Source organism: Leishmania mexicana, chromosome 27 (assembly GCF_000234665.1).
Source record: "Leishmania mexicana MHOM/GT/2001/U1103 complete genome, chromosome 27".
Taxonomy (NCBI): domain Eukaryota; phylum Euglenozoa; class Kinetoplastea; order Trypanosomatida; family Trypanosomatidae; genus Leishmania; species Leishmania mexicana.
The window spans coordinates 458053-473211 of record NC_018331.1 but is presented as its reverse complement, the minus strand read 5'-3'; the positions used below and the strand labels follow the sequence as shown (position 1 = coordinate 473211).

Sequence of the window (15159 nt, the reverse complement as noted above, 5' to 3'; positions counted from 1 at the left end):
AAGCCACACGACTACATCTTCATTGAGTGGCTCCCGCTCTCGTGTATGAGCAGTTCAGCAGGCACGGTGGCGCAGCGCGGGGCTGCCGCTGTTGCTGATGTTTCGAGGGGACCGTCGCGCTCCATGGAGGCCACGACCGGCGCTTTTAGCGCCGCGGCCGCCACCACACCTCTTGCTCCCCTCTCCACAAGAAGACTTCTCGCCGACCACCGCTCGCCGGCCTCCATGGTGGTAGTGATTCAGGAGCAGTGGCTGCAACTGTGCGAGTACTTCCATCGGGTGCAGTGCGCCAACACACACGATGAGCGGACTAGTCTGATGAGGGAGCTGTGCACCGTGGAGAAGGGTCTCTCGGTCATACTGGATGCGTTGCTGACGGATCGTGCGATGCTGGTGGCTAACCATCCTGCTCTGCATCAGCACAGCTGGATCTTTGGGGGCTCCTCCCGCTCCGAAAGTGCACCGCTGCCGCACTACCGCCCCACGCCGCCGCCGCCGCCGCCGCCACCGGAGTCCTCTGGAGACATGGGAGCCCGCGGCACGGCGGAGACAATGATCACTGCCACGCACATCGGCACCTCTCCGTCCGCCTCGCTGTCGTCGTCGTGCTTGGTGGACGGTCTGGATGGCGCGTGCTTGGCACTGCCGCCGTGCTACCGTTTCCTCTTCGCCGATTCTCACAGCGTGCCGATACCTCCGCCCCCGACGGACGAGAGAGGGGCAGTGTCCAAGACGAAGGACCCCGCTGCCTTCTGCCATGAGCCCCCACCAATCGGCAACATTTTCCTTCTCATGCTCTGCCAGTACGCCAAGCAGGACGAGCCGCCCGGCGTCCGCTCCGTCATTCTGGACTTCCTGGTACGTCTACTCCAGGAGGCCGATTTACCGACGGATCGCTCCGCCTACCCGACTGGTGAGCAGGCCATGTCACTGCTGCAGCTCCGCCCGTCCGCGCTCATTGTGCCGCTGCTAGACATGGTGCGCAAGGTGAGCAAGGCCCTCGACCCTGCCAACACCGCCGCCCTCCGCCCCACGACGACCTCGACGTCGGCTTCGCCGTCCTCGACAGCGGCGGTGGAGACATATCGGTGGGCGATCGACGACCCGCGCGACGGCACTTTCCTGCAAGACGCTGGCCGCACGCAATTTGTCATTTTTCTCAGTACGTTGGCGGAGAAGATGGAGCGGGTGCCGGCGCTGGCCAACTTCTTTGTCGTGGAGGATGGCTCACAAAAGCGCGACTTGTTTGTGCTGCTGGACGCGCTGCTGCTCTACCTCACGCACGACTGCAGCGCCCAGGAGTGGACGCACCGGCGCGACACGTGTCGCTTTGCCTTGAGCGCTGTCGTGTCCCTGGCCAAGTGCTCAGATCCGTGGATCCAGGACCTCGTTGCCAAGGAGACGCGTGTGGCGTCGCGCACCCTCAACGCTGCCCGCACCACCCTCTTGACGCTATGCAAGATCCCCGAAAACGACGACGGCGCGACGCAGCTGCTATACCTTCGTGATGTGATGCGCTTCTGGGCGACATTGTTAACGATGGCGCCGTCCGTCGCGGACACGCTGCGTCTGTTACCCCTCATCGAGAAGGAGTTTGTCTGCCAGACTCTGCTGCCGCTCCTTCAGTCGCCGGACAGCCACGTGTACTCGGCCGCGTGTGTGGTGGTGTCCAACATACTCGCAGATCTACAAGGCTCCGCGCCGCCGCTGAAGGTCTGCTTTGCCAAGGCGCTGCTCTCAACGACGATCCGGAAAGCGAGCGGGCGCATTGTGCCTCACAAACAGTTTTATGAGGTGTTGGTGCAGAATCCGGTCACCGCAGCTTCCGCGACGCGCACGGGCGGCCTTGCGGTGACGCGCGGACAGCAGGAGGAGAAGGCCGCCGCATCTTTGCCTGAGCATCCGATTACATCGTTCTTCACCTACTACATCCTCCCGCATCTCTCCAGCAACCCCTGCCTATCGGAGGAGGACAAGGAGAGCAGCACCTTGCTAGGCTTCACGACGACACGGTGGTCGGCGACGAAGGCGACGCTGCTACTGGTGCAGACCCTCGCTGAGCATGTCCCGCACGTGTTTCTGCGTGAGGTGTTCTTGATGGATGCCGCATCGCTATCGGACGTGCGGCGCAAGCAGATGGCGTGTGCGCTTCACACCGCCGACTCCGGCGGCTGCAAGGGCGCCGAGTCGTGGGGCAACGCCATCGCACCCCCGCATCTCAACATTCACGATTGCTTTCTGAGTAATGTGCTCTCGGCAGCTGCGACTAGCCCCAAGGTAGGGCTGCAGCCCGATTGCGTCGGGGAAGCTGTGCTGTCGCGACTGCTGCGGGTGGAGTCGAACATGCCGGTGGCGGCGCTGCGAGCTCGGCAGCGCATGATGAGTGCCATGAAACGGCCGTGCGGCTCCTCTTCCACGGCCGTCACAGCGGCAGCCGAGCCGGTGAACTGCTGGTTTCATGCCGGTGTGCAGACCTCGCCTTTCATTACGGCTCTGTGCGAAATGGTGCAACACCTGGACTCGTCTCCATACACGGTCAGCTCCCTTGTGACCGACCTCGTCGTGTCCATCGCCGTCATGCCAGACCTACGCGTGCTACACACGCTCTTGGACTCGAAGCGGGGGCCGCTGGTGACGGCCCTCTGCGGGTTGCGCAGCGTCCTGCAGGGTCACTTGGAAAGAAAGGTCACGGAGACCAGCCCGGTTAAGAAGAATATGAGTGGCAGTGGGCCATCGGCGAGCACCAACACCGCCCCCCGCCCGCTTGCCGTCTCCATTCCGTTTCTGTACGACAGGCTGCTGCAGCACTGGGACCTTCTCGTCGACGACGACACGGAGAGAGCCCCGAGTCCAGTCACATCAAACCACTCCTCACGCGACTCTGAGGTGTCTGCCGAGGCGCTTCGTGAGGCCATTAGAGAACACGGCAACGTGCTGCACGTCTGCCTCTACTCCGAGTACCTGCATGCTTACTTGGACGCCGTCATTGGCTACACAGCCCTGTCGCAGAACTTGATGTTCCTCAAGGTGTCCGGCTGTGTCGGTGGCGATGCGGCCGTAACGTAGGCGCCAGACAAGAAGAGGGGTGGAGTTCGTTGCCCTTCTTTTCATTCTCTGCGTTGTCCGAGTCCCCTACGCCTTTGTCGATGTGTGTGCCCCCCCCCCAACATACACATACACATTCACATACACATGGAGTAGCGTGAGCTGCGCCGCCTCACTGCTTCCCCTTTTTTCTGTTTGACCTTTCCCTTCATCACATGTCGTTCCAAGTTGCGTGTCCCAGCGCTGGCCACCACTATCGATAGCTCATCATCTTTCTCATCGTCTCGACCTTTTTCCTGTACATAGTTATGTCTAGCAGCGAACAGGAGCTCTGTTCTTTGATTCCCCATTCACTAAAAGCCACCCCAAGACTCGGTCCTCCCTGTGTGCGGCACCTTCCACGACAGTTTTGTGTTACAGTACGTACTCGCGACATCACTGCGTGCACGTCGACGGGGAAGGGATTGCTCGTGAGACTTTCCCGCGAAGGGGCAATGCAGGGAACACACCATCTCTCGTGTCGCCGTCTTGCACAACTCGCCTTTTCCTCTTTTGACGGTCTCGCTCTTCCTGTTTGTGTTTCACTGTCGAGATGAACGTAAACCGTTCATTGACCGGGTTCCCCTTCTCCCCCCCCCCACACAGCCACACCGGGCTTCTCGCTACACCATTGGCGCATGAGCGTGTGTGTGTGTGCGCCACCGCAGCTCTATCATATTAGACGCAGCACACACCAACTGCGTCTTATGCGCTCTGTCTCCATCCGCGCCGCGACTGTTCTCCTAGTCTTTCCTCAGCCGCACATACGGTGATGCTGGAGCTGGATGGAACGACGCTGACCTACGAGGTGTTTCGCGACGCATGCCTCAGGCCGAACCGCCCCGCGATTATTCGAAATGCGTGCCGCGACGCGAGCGGTGACATCTGCTTTGACCTCGCAGCTCTCAAGCGCCGCCTCTGTCCACGAGAGCTATGCCGCTGTCTCGGCTCACAGACTTTGGCTCCAGTCTACCCCGTGTCCTCCACGGCACAGGTGACGACAGGGTTTGACAGCATGTCAGCGGCGAGAGAGGAGAGACGCCACGAGCCGCCGACGACGGTGAGGGATGAGGAGGGCTGCTGTAAAATGCTACCTCTTGAAGCGGTGGTGCACTCGTGGGCCACATCGACGAGCGCGGCCGCCTGCTCTCCATGGCCGCCGCACGTGTACTACCTGAAGGACTGGCACTTGCAAGCCGCACTCGAGAGCACCGCGGCCACTGAAACCGCGACAACGTCGTCGGCTGCATCATCACGGTTGTGCGAGTATGCCAAGTGGCGGGCGAGCGGCACGCACGGCGACGGGCTCTACCGCGTCCCAAGGTTCCTTGGTGCGGACTGGATGGACTCCTTTTGTTGTCGCCACGTGGTGCCCAACAATGGTGTGCTGAGCAAGACTCCGCCAGCCCACGATACAGACGCCAGCGCACAGATGGGGTTTGGCAATGGCGAGAGTGATTACCGATTTTGCTACATGGGCCCCGTGGGGAGCTGGACGCCGCTGCACTGCGACGTGTTTGGCACCTACTCCTGGTCCTTCAACGTGTGCGGTGACAAGCACTGGTTGTTTCCGACAGTGGGGGGCAACGCGTACTTGCACGACCACCTTCTCCCGCTGTTCTCGACGCCGCCGGACATCCGTGTGCTGGCGGGCTTTGAGCTCGAGGCGGTGGTGCAGCATCCTGGTGACCTCGTCTTTGTGCCTGCCCTATTCTACCACCAAGTGCACAACATCACCGGCGAGGTGTTTCCCTTGTTCGCCAGTGAGGGGGCGGCTGCGGAGGACGACCGTGGCCAAGACGCCGTCGAGCCAGCTGCGTCAGCTGAGGCGGATGTACACCTGTCGGCGACGCTGACAGTCTCATTGAATCACAACTGGTGCAACGCATTCAACCTGGAGCGCATGGCGAAGGCGTTTTTGGCCGATGCACGGCAGCTTTCGTCCCACCTCTCCGTGGAAGACTTGGCCCTCATCTGCGACACACGCGACTCGGCGGTGTGGCGGCGGTTTGCAGACAGGATGCTTCACAACGGGACGAACTGGTCGTTTGCGAGCATGACCTGCTTCCTGGACCACTGCCTGGCGCAGCTCGATTCAGGTGCGGATGGGGCCGTTGGGGCAGAGGACGAGCGTAGCGCGGCAGTGGATGAGCTGCACCGACTGCGTGGCCAAGTTGTTGAAGAGTACGCGCACCTGCTCGAGGAAAAGAGGCCTTAAGGCTGCAGACCGGGAAAAAGGGGGAAGGCAGAGAGAAAGGCGCCAGTCGGGCACTTGGGCTGTTTCTCCAATAAGCGCCAAATCCCGTGACCCCGCCTGCATCGCTATCTTTCCCTGATGATCCTTCTTCGTACGGCATCTTGCGTGTCCGAGACCGAGCCCATCACGGACACTTCCATGCCTCACTGCGTGCGGGGTATGCCCGCCGTCTGCTCTCCCTCTTGCTAATTCTCGCTCCCATCACAACAAAAAGAAGCCGCAAACGCAGAAGCGAATGCGCAGATCCAGCATCCGGTGTGACCACGGCATTACTGGTTGGGCTCACTCCCGGTAGCGCTCGTTCCTCGACGGTGAGAAGCCAGGGCAACGAGAGGCACGGCGGCTCCTCCCCTTCGCTGTTCAGGTAATGATCGTGGTTGGTGGTGATGGGATCGCCGCTGCTGTAGACGCTAACCGTCGGCGCTCTCCTTCAATCTCTCCCTCTCCACGACATGGCGCACACGCACACACAAGCAACAAAGGAAGAAACGCCAAAAGACGAAGTCAACGCCTTTTGTTTGCCTCGCATGACGTGACCGTATGTGTGCTGTATGTGCTGCACGACGCCCGACCTGGCTCGCTCGGGCTATTTCATTTCCGCACTCTCTCCTTCTCCCTCTACCTTAACGCTTATCCCTTGTCTTTCTACCGTCGCGCTCCACGACTTGACATACGCACACGCACACACACACACACACGCGTGCCCACATGCCTCTGTGGGTGCATGTATGTGGGACATCATCGGCTCCGCCGTACTAGCAGGAGAAGTTGAACGAATGGCATTGCCCCTTCCCCCCTCTCCCACCCTCTCTCTCCACACACACACACACACGCACTACACTGTCACACGCATACTACATCGTGGCGCGAAGCACTTTCTCCGTGTGCTCTCTCTGTTGCAGACAGTTGACTGCCTTTTTTTCTCCCCCTCGTGTTGCTTATCTTCTGCCTCTGGTGCGCCGCTGCTGATCTCCTCTGTGTGTGTGTGCACGGGCGTAGCTCTTTCTTTCTCTCCTTCAGGCTAAAGGGCTCCCGGTATCGATCGCCATACCCACAAAGACACTGAGCTACTCTGTACGCCACTCCGCTCACCTCCTCTGTCCCAAACACACCCCTCTCCCACCTCACTGTCGAGCGCCTCACTTCCCGTTTTCAGCCTCGCTGCCCGGAAATCTCCCGATTGCTTACTTGGTAGGCGACACCTTTGTGCGCGCCGTGTGTACTCGCTCGGTGGACTTTGTTCCCTTCTATTCGTCTTGGAGGCACGTATATATTTACATACATCATTTTCGGTCATCTCCGAGCACTCCGTCGACTCATATTTTTCACGCGTCTAGCGCTGCTGCACACCACGTGGTGAGCTTGCGACGAGGCCCGAGGAGGAGTCGAGTGGACTTTAATTCAGGTTGTACGGCAGAGGGTGGACGCCACCTGACAAGTAAAGGTCTCCTTAGCTGAACAGTTTCGGTACGCCTCCACCCACCCAGCCCCCTTTCCCGTTTGCGTTTTATTTTTGCGTGGACTTTTTTCTTTGCTTTTCTTCCATCGATTCGTTTGTCAGAGCCTTGTCTCCCCCCTTCCTCGACACCCTTTCCCTTGCTCACACATTGCGTGACTCTCCACTCGCGTGCCCCATCTCTCGCTCCCTCACCGTTGCTCCCCTCACCGTTGGCATATGCGGTGCTAGCTCCTCCTCCATCTCTTACCTTTTTTTCTTCGCAGTGCGATCCTCGATTTTGTGCTCCTCATCCGTCCTCCTCTCCCTCACTTCCTCCAGAGACCTTCGCCTTCTGCGTGCGTGTGAAAGAGAGCCCTCTGCGAATCTGCAGCGTTTCCTGTCCCGTTGACACGGCCGTGACGGTCGCGCTCTCCGACTGCACAGATCTGTGGTTTTCCCCCCTCCACACGCGCACATACAAAACTCGCTCACAAGCATGTCCATTCGTGCGGTGTGTTGGCTTCAATCGAAGCTCGGTCTCGACATTGGCGGCCGTAGCTCCGGCGACGATGGAGGTGGCACCCTTGGCAGCGGTGAGCTGGCCGGCTTCTCCACGACGCAGAACCGCAGCTACAGCACAGACCCTGTTGCGACCGTAAACGGCAACCCTGAGCCTAGCCAGAGCGGCCATGGGATTGGCAGCGCCGCCGGCACATTTTCCGGTCTGGCCAACGGATGGGAGTCAAAGCTGGGCCAGGTGTGGAGGCAGGCTAGTGACAAGGCGACGCAGTACTGGAACACCAACATGCGCCGTCGGGGGAGCAAAGACCCATTCGGCTTTGGACCGGCGGGGGCGCAAGGCGACTTTGGCGGCAACACCGCGGCGGGTGACAACCCCGAGCTAGACGAAAACGGTCTTCCAGTGACTCGAAACTGGTACTACTACGACGCACAGCTTGGCCGCTGGACTGTGTCGCGTGATGCCCCGGAGAGTGTGCAGCGGGAGTACTACGAAAAACTCGAGGAGGCGGAGCGGGAGCGGCTGGGACAGAAAAAGGTGGCGCCGCCACCGCCGACCGCCATTGCTGGAGGGCCGCCACCACTTCTCGGGGGAGCCGGTGGTGGTCGCGGCAGCCAATGTCCACACTACGCGATCCCGGACTACTTCGGTAACCCGGGAGCAACCCCAGCGGCACCGCCGCAGCAGGCGCAGCCCTACGGCGTCTACGGCGGCGCCCCTCCGCAACACGCCCAATCAACCGCTCCCGGAGTGTCTTCTCCGTCGACAGCGATAAGCACTCACCCTGGCGCCTACTACCCGCCTACCCCGCCGATCTCCAGCACAACGGCTTCGGCGACCATGCAGGCTACAACATACAGGCAGCCACTGCCAGCCCACTCACAGGCGGCCCCTCCGCCGCCGCCTACGCAGGCATACTTGCCAGCGATGCCTCCCATATCTGGCCCGACCTACCCCATCGCCGGAGGTGCGTATCCCGCCGCCTCCGCTTCACCGACGTTTAACACGCACGCATTGTCATCGCAACCGCCGTCGCACATGGCCGCGTCGGAGCTGGCAAAGACCGGGACGACAGTCTCCTCTCCACCACCGCCTATCCTGGCCTCGGCGATGCCGTCACACCCACTCTCGCAGCCGCACGTCTATTCGTCCCCGGCGCACAACGGCATGTCCACATCTCCGCCAGCTCCCGTACTGTCGCAGCACTACACGTTACCGCCTCTGCAGTCGCAGGCGCCGGAGCACGACCGCTCTGCCTTGGGCACCAGCGGCGCAGGTGTGCCTTCTCTGTCCTTTGCGCACGCAAGCGTGCCTGCTCCTGCACCATGCGCAAGCGCTGCGCCAGACGCATACCCGTACGGCGGTGGCAGCGTCAGCAACAGCGTTCAGGATTCAACTACAGCCGTTTCGAGCGTCAGCATCCAAGCCCCTCCCCAGACATCCTTCGGCCTGAAAGCCGCTGTACATGCGCAGCAGCCTCCGCCACCGACAAGCAACCCTTACGCCTATCCGGCACCAGTGACTACAACAGCGACCGCCCAGGCGTTTGCGCCTGCTCCCGCCGCACCAGTGCAGCCTCAACATCTCAAGGAGGAGGCGAACGGCTACGGTAGGCCCCCCTCTGCCCCCTCACTGGGCACCTTCCAGACCACCGGCGCTGAGGCAGCGCGACCGAGCGCGCTCGGATTGCCGCCGCCGCCATCCTTCAAGCCGTTTTTTCCGTCGTGATGCACGCGCACCACGACTGTGCGAGCAAGACATCGTGAGAGTCCGTGAGACGTCACAGTCTGAGAGACGGCGGAGCGACAGACACACCCACACATGCACACAACAAAGAAAACGGAAACGCACTGGAGCACACGACAAAGGCGCGCTCAAAAGCGAAAATGCTCGAAATGTGCCGCTCACCTTTTTCCTGTTTGGATACCCCCGCTCATGTGTAGACGGGTCTCGGGCGTGTGGTTGTGTGTGCTGTTCTTTGTGTGCTTCCGTCTCTTGAGACCTCTCCTCCTTGCCTTCCATCCTAAGCACGGACACGAGTACGCGCATCGAGCGGCACACGGAGACAACACGTACCTGTGCAGCTCCCCCACCCTCCCCCTCTCCCCTCCGTGTTTTGGTGTGTGCGCGTGCGGCGGCCGCGTGTTTTTCTGTTTTCTTTTTTTTTTGTACCGCGTCCAACATCGTTTTTTTGGCTTTCTTCCTCCTTGCCGTTTTACCGGCCACCGCTCACCCCCTGATATCAGCGCCTGGTAACTCACTCTGTGTGTGGAGGCCAAGCAGCCTGCAGCCTGCCCTCGAGTGGCGGCTGCGAACTCTCGGTGTCGGCGGACCGGTGTGGGCTGGGGCTGCGCCGAAGAGGCGTTATGGCGGTGACCGCGTTTGCACCAGCTCAGTGCGGGCTGTGCCGATGATTGGACGAATATAGAGACCCGCCTACTGTTTTTCTGCTTTGGCTGCATTGCGGTGGTGTTGAGCATTGGTCTGGGCGTAGCTTGCGTTGTATGCAGTGGAGTTGCAGTGGGGCTTTACGACGCCGGACGGCATTGGTTGGGGCGGCTTCTTGGCATAGCCGTGGTGCAGCGGAGGCAGATGAGGGGTGTTTGTATGCGCATCTGCGCTGACTTGGTTGGTGTAGGATGACGCGCTGAAACGAATAAGCAAAGGAAGCTCGGGACGTGCCGTGTGGCGCAGGTGACTTCCGACGCTCTCGCGCAGTGATTTTTTTTTGTTTTATATCGCGCTTGTCTGTGCTTCACTCCTTTTTTCTGCACTGGTGTTTTTTTCCTTTCTTTCTCAATGCCCATGGCGATCGCGGGCTCCAGCCCTCCGGGCTTCGTGTATAGTTTACATGTTCACGCTGGCCTGCTCACCCCTTTCTCCCTCTCTCTGTGTGTGTATTCGTGGAGATTTCTCTTTGCTGCTCTCGCCGGTTCGAGGATCTGTTCCATCAGAGAGGTGTGGAACTGTTCCTCATCCCGTTTTTTCCCTTTTCTGTTAGCCCACCCCTCCCTGCAGTGTCATTAAGGAGGAGGAGGAGGGGGGAGGGGCTACGTCTGAGTCTCTGCTGCACGGTACTTCTTTCACTCTGCAGCTCCCTCCCCTCCTTCTCCCCCCTCCCTGCTCAGCTGTGTCTTCTCGTCTTTCCTCCGTCTCTCGGTGTCTTCCCTGCCCTTGCGCGCCGGCTACCGCTACAGGCGTCTGTTCGCCTTTGCACGACTAGCCCTGCTGACCCCACCGTCTTCCTCGCCCCCTGCGCCGGAAAAGCCCTCTCTCGCGGTGACGTGTGGAGGGGGAGCAAGGGAAGGCGGAGGACGGTTCGGTTGCGGTGCTTTGAGGAGAGTGAGCGCGCCGCTTCTCGTGTGCTGGCATGAAAGTCGCCTGTTGTGGTGAAAGCCGCGGTTGCTTCACATCCGAGACGCTAGCGAGGCCGTGAGGAAGGGAGGCGGCGCGTCTGTGCATGCGGAGGGCTACTTTAAGTACGTGGGGGGTGCCTCGTCGAAGTGAGGGCCTGGTGTTTGTGCGTCTCTGCGCTGGGTGCGGGCACCGACAATATGTGTGGCATTGCATGCTTTGCTTCCCATGTGGACTCGCTTTGTCAGTCTTCTCAGGGACTCCGCCACTCGACCGGGATCGGTTTTCTTTTTTTTCTTGTCAGCTGATGCCGAGCAAGCGATTGCGGGCATGACGGGCGAGCGAGAGGGAAGACGCGCGTTCGTGTCCATGGTGGCGACGGATTTTGTCGATGTCGCCTGCGAGTACGTGTGGGCAGTGAGTCATTCATTTTTGTGCATATCGGTTTGATGAATGCAACACACTACTGAGCAGGCAACGTCTGTTTACGCAAGAGCAAGCAGAGAAGTGTGGAGGTCGACTCGAGCAGTACCCCAAGGAGTCTTTCGATAATCTAGCCGACCCACCCCTCTACCGCCGCCCCCTTTTCTTTCATTTCTAGCAACCGATCTTTGCGCTGTCTAGGTAGGCACCCGGATGCCTCTTCCGATCATCCTCGACGTACAGCTCCTTTCTTGTCATGTTTCAAGAGGGACTCGGGCTTTTGTCTTCTGGGTGTGCACCATTGCATCGTGAAGCCTCGAAGCGTATGTTCTGTCCCTTTCCCTCCCCCTCCCTCTGCCATCTCTGCTCTGGCTCCTTCCTCGCTTCCTCTAACCATTCCTCGCCGGGGAGCGTGCTGCCACCGGTGCCACACTCGCCTTTTGCGTTTTGTTTTGGCCCATAACCAAGAGACCTGCTAGAACGCACATCTTATAGAGCTCTCTCTCTACCACATCCCCCACCTTTACCCCGATCCCGCTGTTAGCTGGTTCCTTGTGTTCACCATATCATACCTCCGCGCTGGGGTCTCGTGGCAGCACAGCGCTTTCCATTGTCCTGCTCCCAGATCGCAGCAGCACCAGGGGTGCCTCCTGTTCCTTTGTGCCGTGAGTTGCTCTCTACCTTATATGTGTGTGTACGCCATCTTTGTGGCATCTCTGTATTTTCATCGCCGTGGAAGGATCCCAGCGACCGCCTCTCCCCCTTTTTTCCCCTCCCACCCCTTTGGAACACTGCGCAGCTTCGACTTTCTGAGCAGCCACCGCCACGCTGCTGCTGGAGTTTTTCCCCTCTCTGGCTCCCTTCTGCCCCTGCAACAGAAGCGAGGGCTTTGAGCATCATGAACGGCAACGACGAGGATATCTACGCGGCGTTCCAGACGCCGGATATTGTGTCGAACCCATGGACGACGAACACGAACCCCTTCGAGGCCCCTGCGCAGGAGGCTATGGCTGGCAACCCCCTCATGCAGGCCCCTCCTTCGCAATGGGGGCGCGCTGGCATGGGCTCCGCCTGGGGTTTGCCGGGCAGCCGCATGGGTACAAGGGGCTGTGGTATCCTCGGCGCCGCGCGTCCCATGACGTCTAACCGCGCCGTCGGCTTCAACAGCGCAAGCACCGGCGCCGCTGCCGCCCTCTTCGATCCCACTGGCCAGGCGTGCATGGCGAACATGGCGATGGGCCCGGCCCCGCCACTGAAGAAGCGGAGCGAGAACAGTCAGGAGGAGGAGCTGGCCGAGATGGAGAAGCAGGTGAACAGGCTGATCGAGGAGAGCGCCATGCTTGCTCTGCAGAAGGACTACGGCGCGGCACTCGAGAAGGCCAAGGATGCCGGAAAGTTGGAGCGGTCACTCTGTAAAAAGCGCGAGCAGTACGGGCTCGCCGAGCAGATCAACGTCGACCTTACTTACGCAGTGCACTTCAACTTGGCGGTCCAGTACCAAAACCACCAGCTGTACACTGAGGCCCTCAACACGTACAACCTCATCATTCGAAACGTGCAGTTTCCGCAAGCCGGCCGCCTGCGGGTAAACATGGGCAACATCTATCTTGCGCAGCAGAACTACCTCCTAGCCATTAAGATGTACCGCAAGGTGCTCGACGAGACGCCGACCGCCGGCAAGGAGCTCCGCTACCACCTCTGCCGCAATATCGCCAACGCGTTTGTGAAGCTGGGCCAGTACAGGGACGCCGCGAACAGCTACGAGACCGTGGTGGAGGGCAACGGGGATGCCAACGCCACGTTTAACCTCATTTTGTGCTACTACGCGCTGGGCGAGACGGAGAAGATGAAACGGACCTTCACGCGCCTCATGAACTGCCGCCTCGCGGGCCTCGACGACGAGGAGGACTTTGAGGAGGAGGAGAAGCGGAAAGACGTCTTGGTAGACGACAGCCTGAGCCGCATGTGCAAGGAGCGCCGCGCCAGATACCTCAAGTACATCATCACAGCAGCCCGCTTGATTGCGCCAGTGCTGCACAAGGACTGGTGTGTCGGCTACGACTACATCATCTCTCAGCTGCGTACCTACGAGATGCGCGACCCGACCTCGCACGTGGCGAGCGAGCTGGAGATGTGCAAAAACCTGAACTACCTCAAGCACAAGCGCTATCAGGAGGCGATCAACGGCCTGAAGGAGTTCGAGAAGAAGGACAGGAGCCTGCGAGCACGGGCAGCCACGAACCTGGCATACCTCTACTTCCTCGAGGGCGACTACGAGAACGGGGAGCAGTACAGCGACCTGAGTCTCGTCGCGAATCAGTACAACGCCAAGGCGCTGGTAAACAAGGGCAACTTCTCCTTCGTCAAGAAGGACTACGAGAAGGCGAAGGAGCTGTACAATAAGGCGCTGGCGGTGGAGGCCGACAACGTGGAGGCCATCTATAACCTTGGCTTGGCCGCCAAGAAGCTAGGGCTGTACGAGGAGGCGGTGCGCATGTTCAAGCGCGTGCAGGCGCTCGTGGACAGTAGCGAGGTGCTGTATCAGATTGCCGACCTCAGCGACCTTGTCGGCGACCCGTCGGCGCTGGAGTGGTTTAACCGTCTCATTGGCCGCGTTCCGACGGACCCGAACGCGCTGGCCCGCATCGGCTCCCTCTACGCCCGCGACGGCGACGATGTGCAGGCGTTTCACTACTACCTGGAGGCCTACCGCTACTACCAGGTAAACATGGACGTCATCTCCTGGCTCGGCGCATACTTCGTGAAGAACGAAGTCTACGATAAGGCGGTGCAGTTCTTCGAGCGCGCTTCGCACATCCAACCGCAGGAGGTGAAGTGGCAGCTGATGGTGGCCTCGTGCCACCGCCGCCGCGGCGACTACGCGCAGGCGAAGCTTCTCTACGAGCAGGTACACCGCAAGTATCCTGACAACATCGAGTGTCTCAATTACTTGGTGCAGCTATGCAAGGACGCTGGCCTCAATGAGGAGGCCAACGAGTGGTTCAAGGCAACGAAAAAGGTGGAACGGCAGCAGTTCCACAGCAGCAGCAGCAGCGTCGGCGGCGAGAGCGGCGACGACGACTTAGAATCCTCCGTCGAGGGCGGGAACAACATCAACGGTCACCATCGCAGACGCACAAGCGGTACGGCTGCACCCGACACGGCAGTCGCAGGCCGCCGCGCAGGTGGTGGTGCTGTGGCTGACAAAGACTTTTCTGTCGGCCTCTCCGACGACGACATCGTTGACGGCAAAGCAAAGCAGAATGGCGCCAAGAGGCTGAAGAAGGCGAAGAGCAGCGACTCAGATGATGAAATCGACCTGCCTGGCATTTAGCCATGGGTCGGAGCTGGGCGGACAAACTCCGTGCCATGAGGTGCCTCCGCCCTGCTTCTCCGGCTCACTGCCTGATTGTTCTTGGCGTTCGGCACCCATGCGCCGTTTGTCTGCCGAGTTCCCCTCTCCCTTCCCGCTTCTACCTGTCCACTCGTGTATGCAACTGCCTCTGTCTCTTGCTCCTTGCCTTTCCCGCTGTAAGAAATGCGCTCGACGCAGCTGACGACTACTCCCCGCCCCGCGCGCTGACCAACAGAAGGTGGGGAGGGCCGAGAGGGAGAGACATGGGCGTGACGTTGCCGCCTGATGTAAAACTGAACTGACAGTTTCGCTTATTTATTCCTTTGGCTTCATGTGGGCTCGCCCCTCAGTCGGTGGGTGTCTCACGGAAGCGCCAGCCTCTCCCGCTCTGTTGCACTGCCTCGTTTTTTTTGTTTGTGTGTTGGTTTTCCATGTGACTCCTCCTGTGCATCGCTCAGAAACGTTGTCTCCATGGAGAGTGCGCGGCTGCGAAACTTTCTTTCTTGTTCGGGCTCCCTTGTGTGTGTGTGTGCTTGCGTGTGTGTCTGTCTGTGTGTGTGCTTCTGTGTGTGTGTGTGTGTGTCTGTGTGCTTTTCACCTTCCTCTCTCCCCCACTGGTGATGTAGTCTATATGAGAGAAGAAAGCAACCTCCACCAACGCACGCGCGCACCTGGACAGCTTAATTCAGCGGCATTGGGGGTGGGGGAAAGGAGAGGGGATAGGGTGC

At 60.0% G+C, this 15159-nt stretch overlaps 4 protein-coding genes across 4 annotated transcripts; all 4 read left to right on the top strand.

The window, feature by feature from the left end:
- Nucleotides 1–45: 45 nt before the first annotated feature.
- LMXM_27_1160 (conserved hypothetical protein) lies at nucleotides 46–3066 on the top strand (the record flags this gene model as incomplete). Its single annotated transcript, XM_003876642.1, has 1 exon — nucleotides 46–3066. One exon carries the CDS (start codon nucleotides 46–48, stop codon nucleotides 3064–3066), a length of 3021 nt encoding a protein of 1006 aa, XP_003876691.1.
- A 790-nt stretch (nucleotides 3067–3856) lies between these two features.
- Nucleotides 3857–5302, top strand: LMXM_27_1150 (conserved hypothetical protein; the record flags this gene model as incomplete). The annotated part of the gene is made up of 1 exon (XM_003876641.1): nucleotides 3857–5302. The coding sequence occupies one exon, from the start codon at nucleotides 3857–3859 to the stop codon at nucleotides 5300–5302; it is 1446 nt and encodes a 481-aa protein (XP_003876690.1).
- A 1973-nt stretch (nucleotides 5303–7275) lies between these two features.
- LMXM_27_1140 (conserved hypothetical protein) lies at nucleotides 7276–9027 on the top strand (the record flags this gene model as incomplete). The annotated part of the gene is made up of 1 exon (XM_003876640.1): nucleotides 7276–9027. The coding sequence occupies one exon, from the start codon at nucleotides 7276–7278 to the stop codon at nucleotides 9025–9027; it is 1752 nt and encodes a 583-aa protein (XP_003876689.1).
- A 2947-nt stretch (nucleotides 9028–11974) lies between these two features.
- LMXM_27_1130 (putative intraflagellar transport protein IFT88) lies at nucleotides 11975–14410 on the top strand (the record flags this gene model as incomplete). Its single annotated transcript, XM_003876639.1, has 1 exon — nucleotides 11975–14410. One exon carries the CDS (start codon nucleotides 11975–11977, stop codon nucleotides 14408–14410), a length of 2436 nt encoding a protein of 811 aa, XP_003876688.1.
- Nucleotides 14411–15159: the final 749 nt, after the last annotated feature.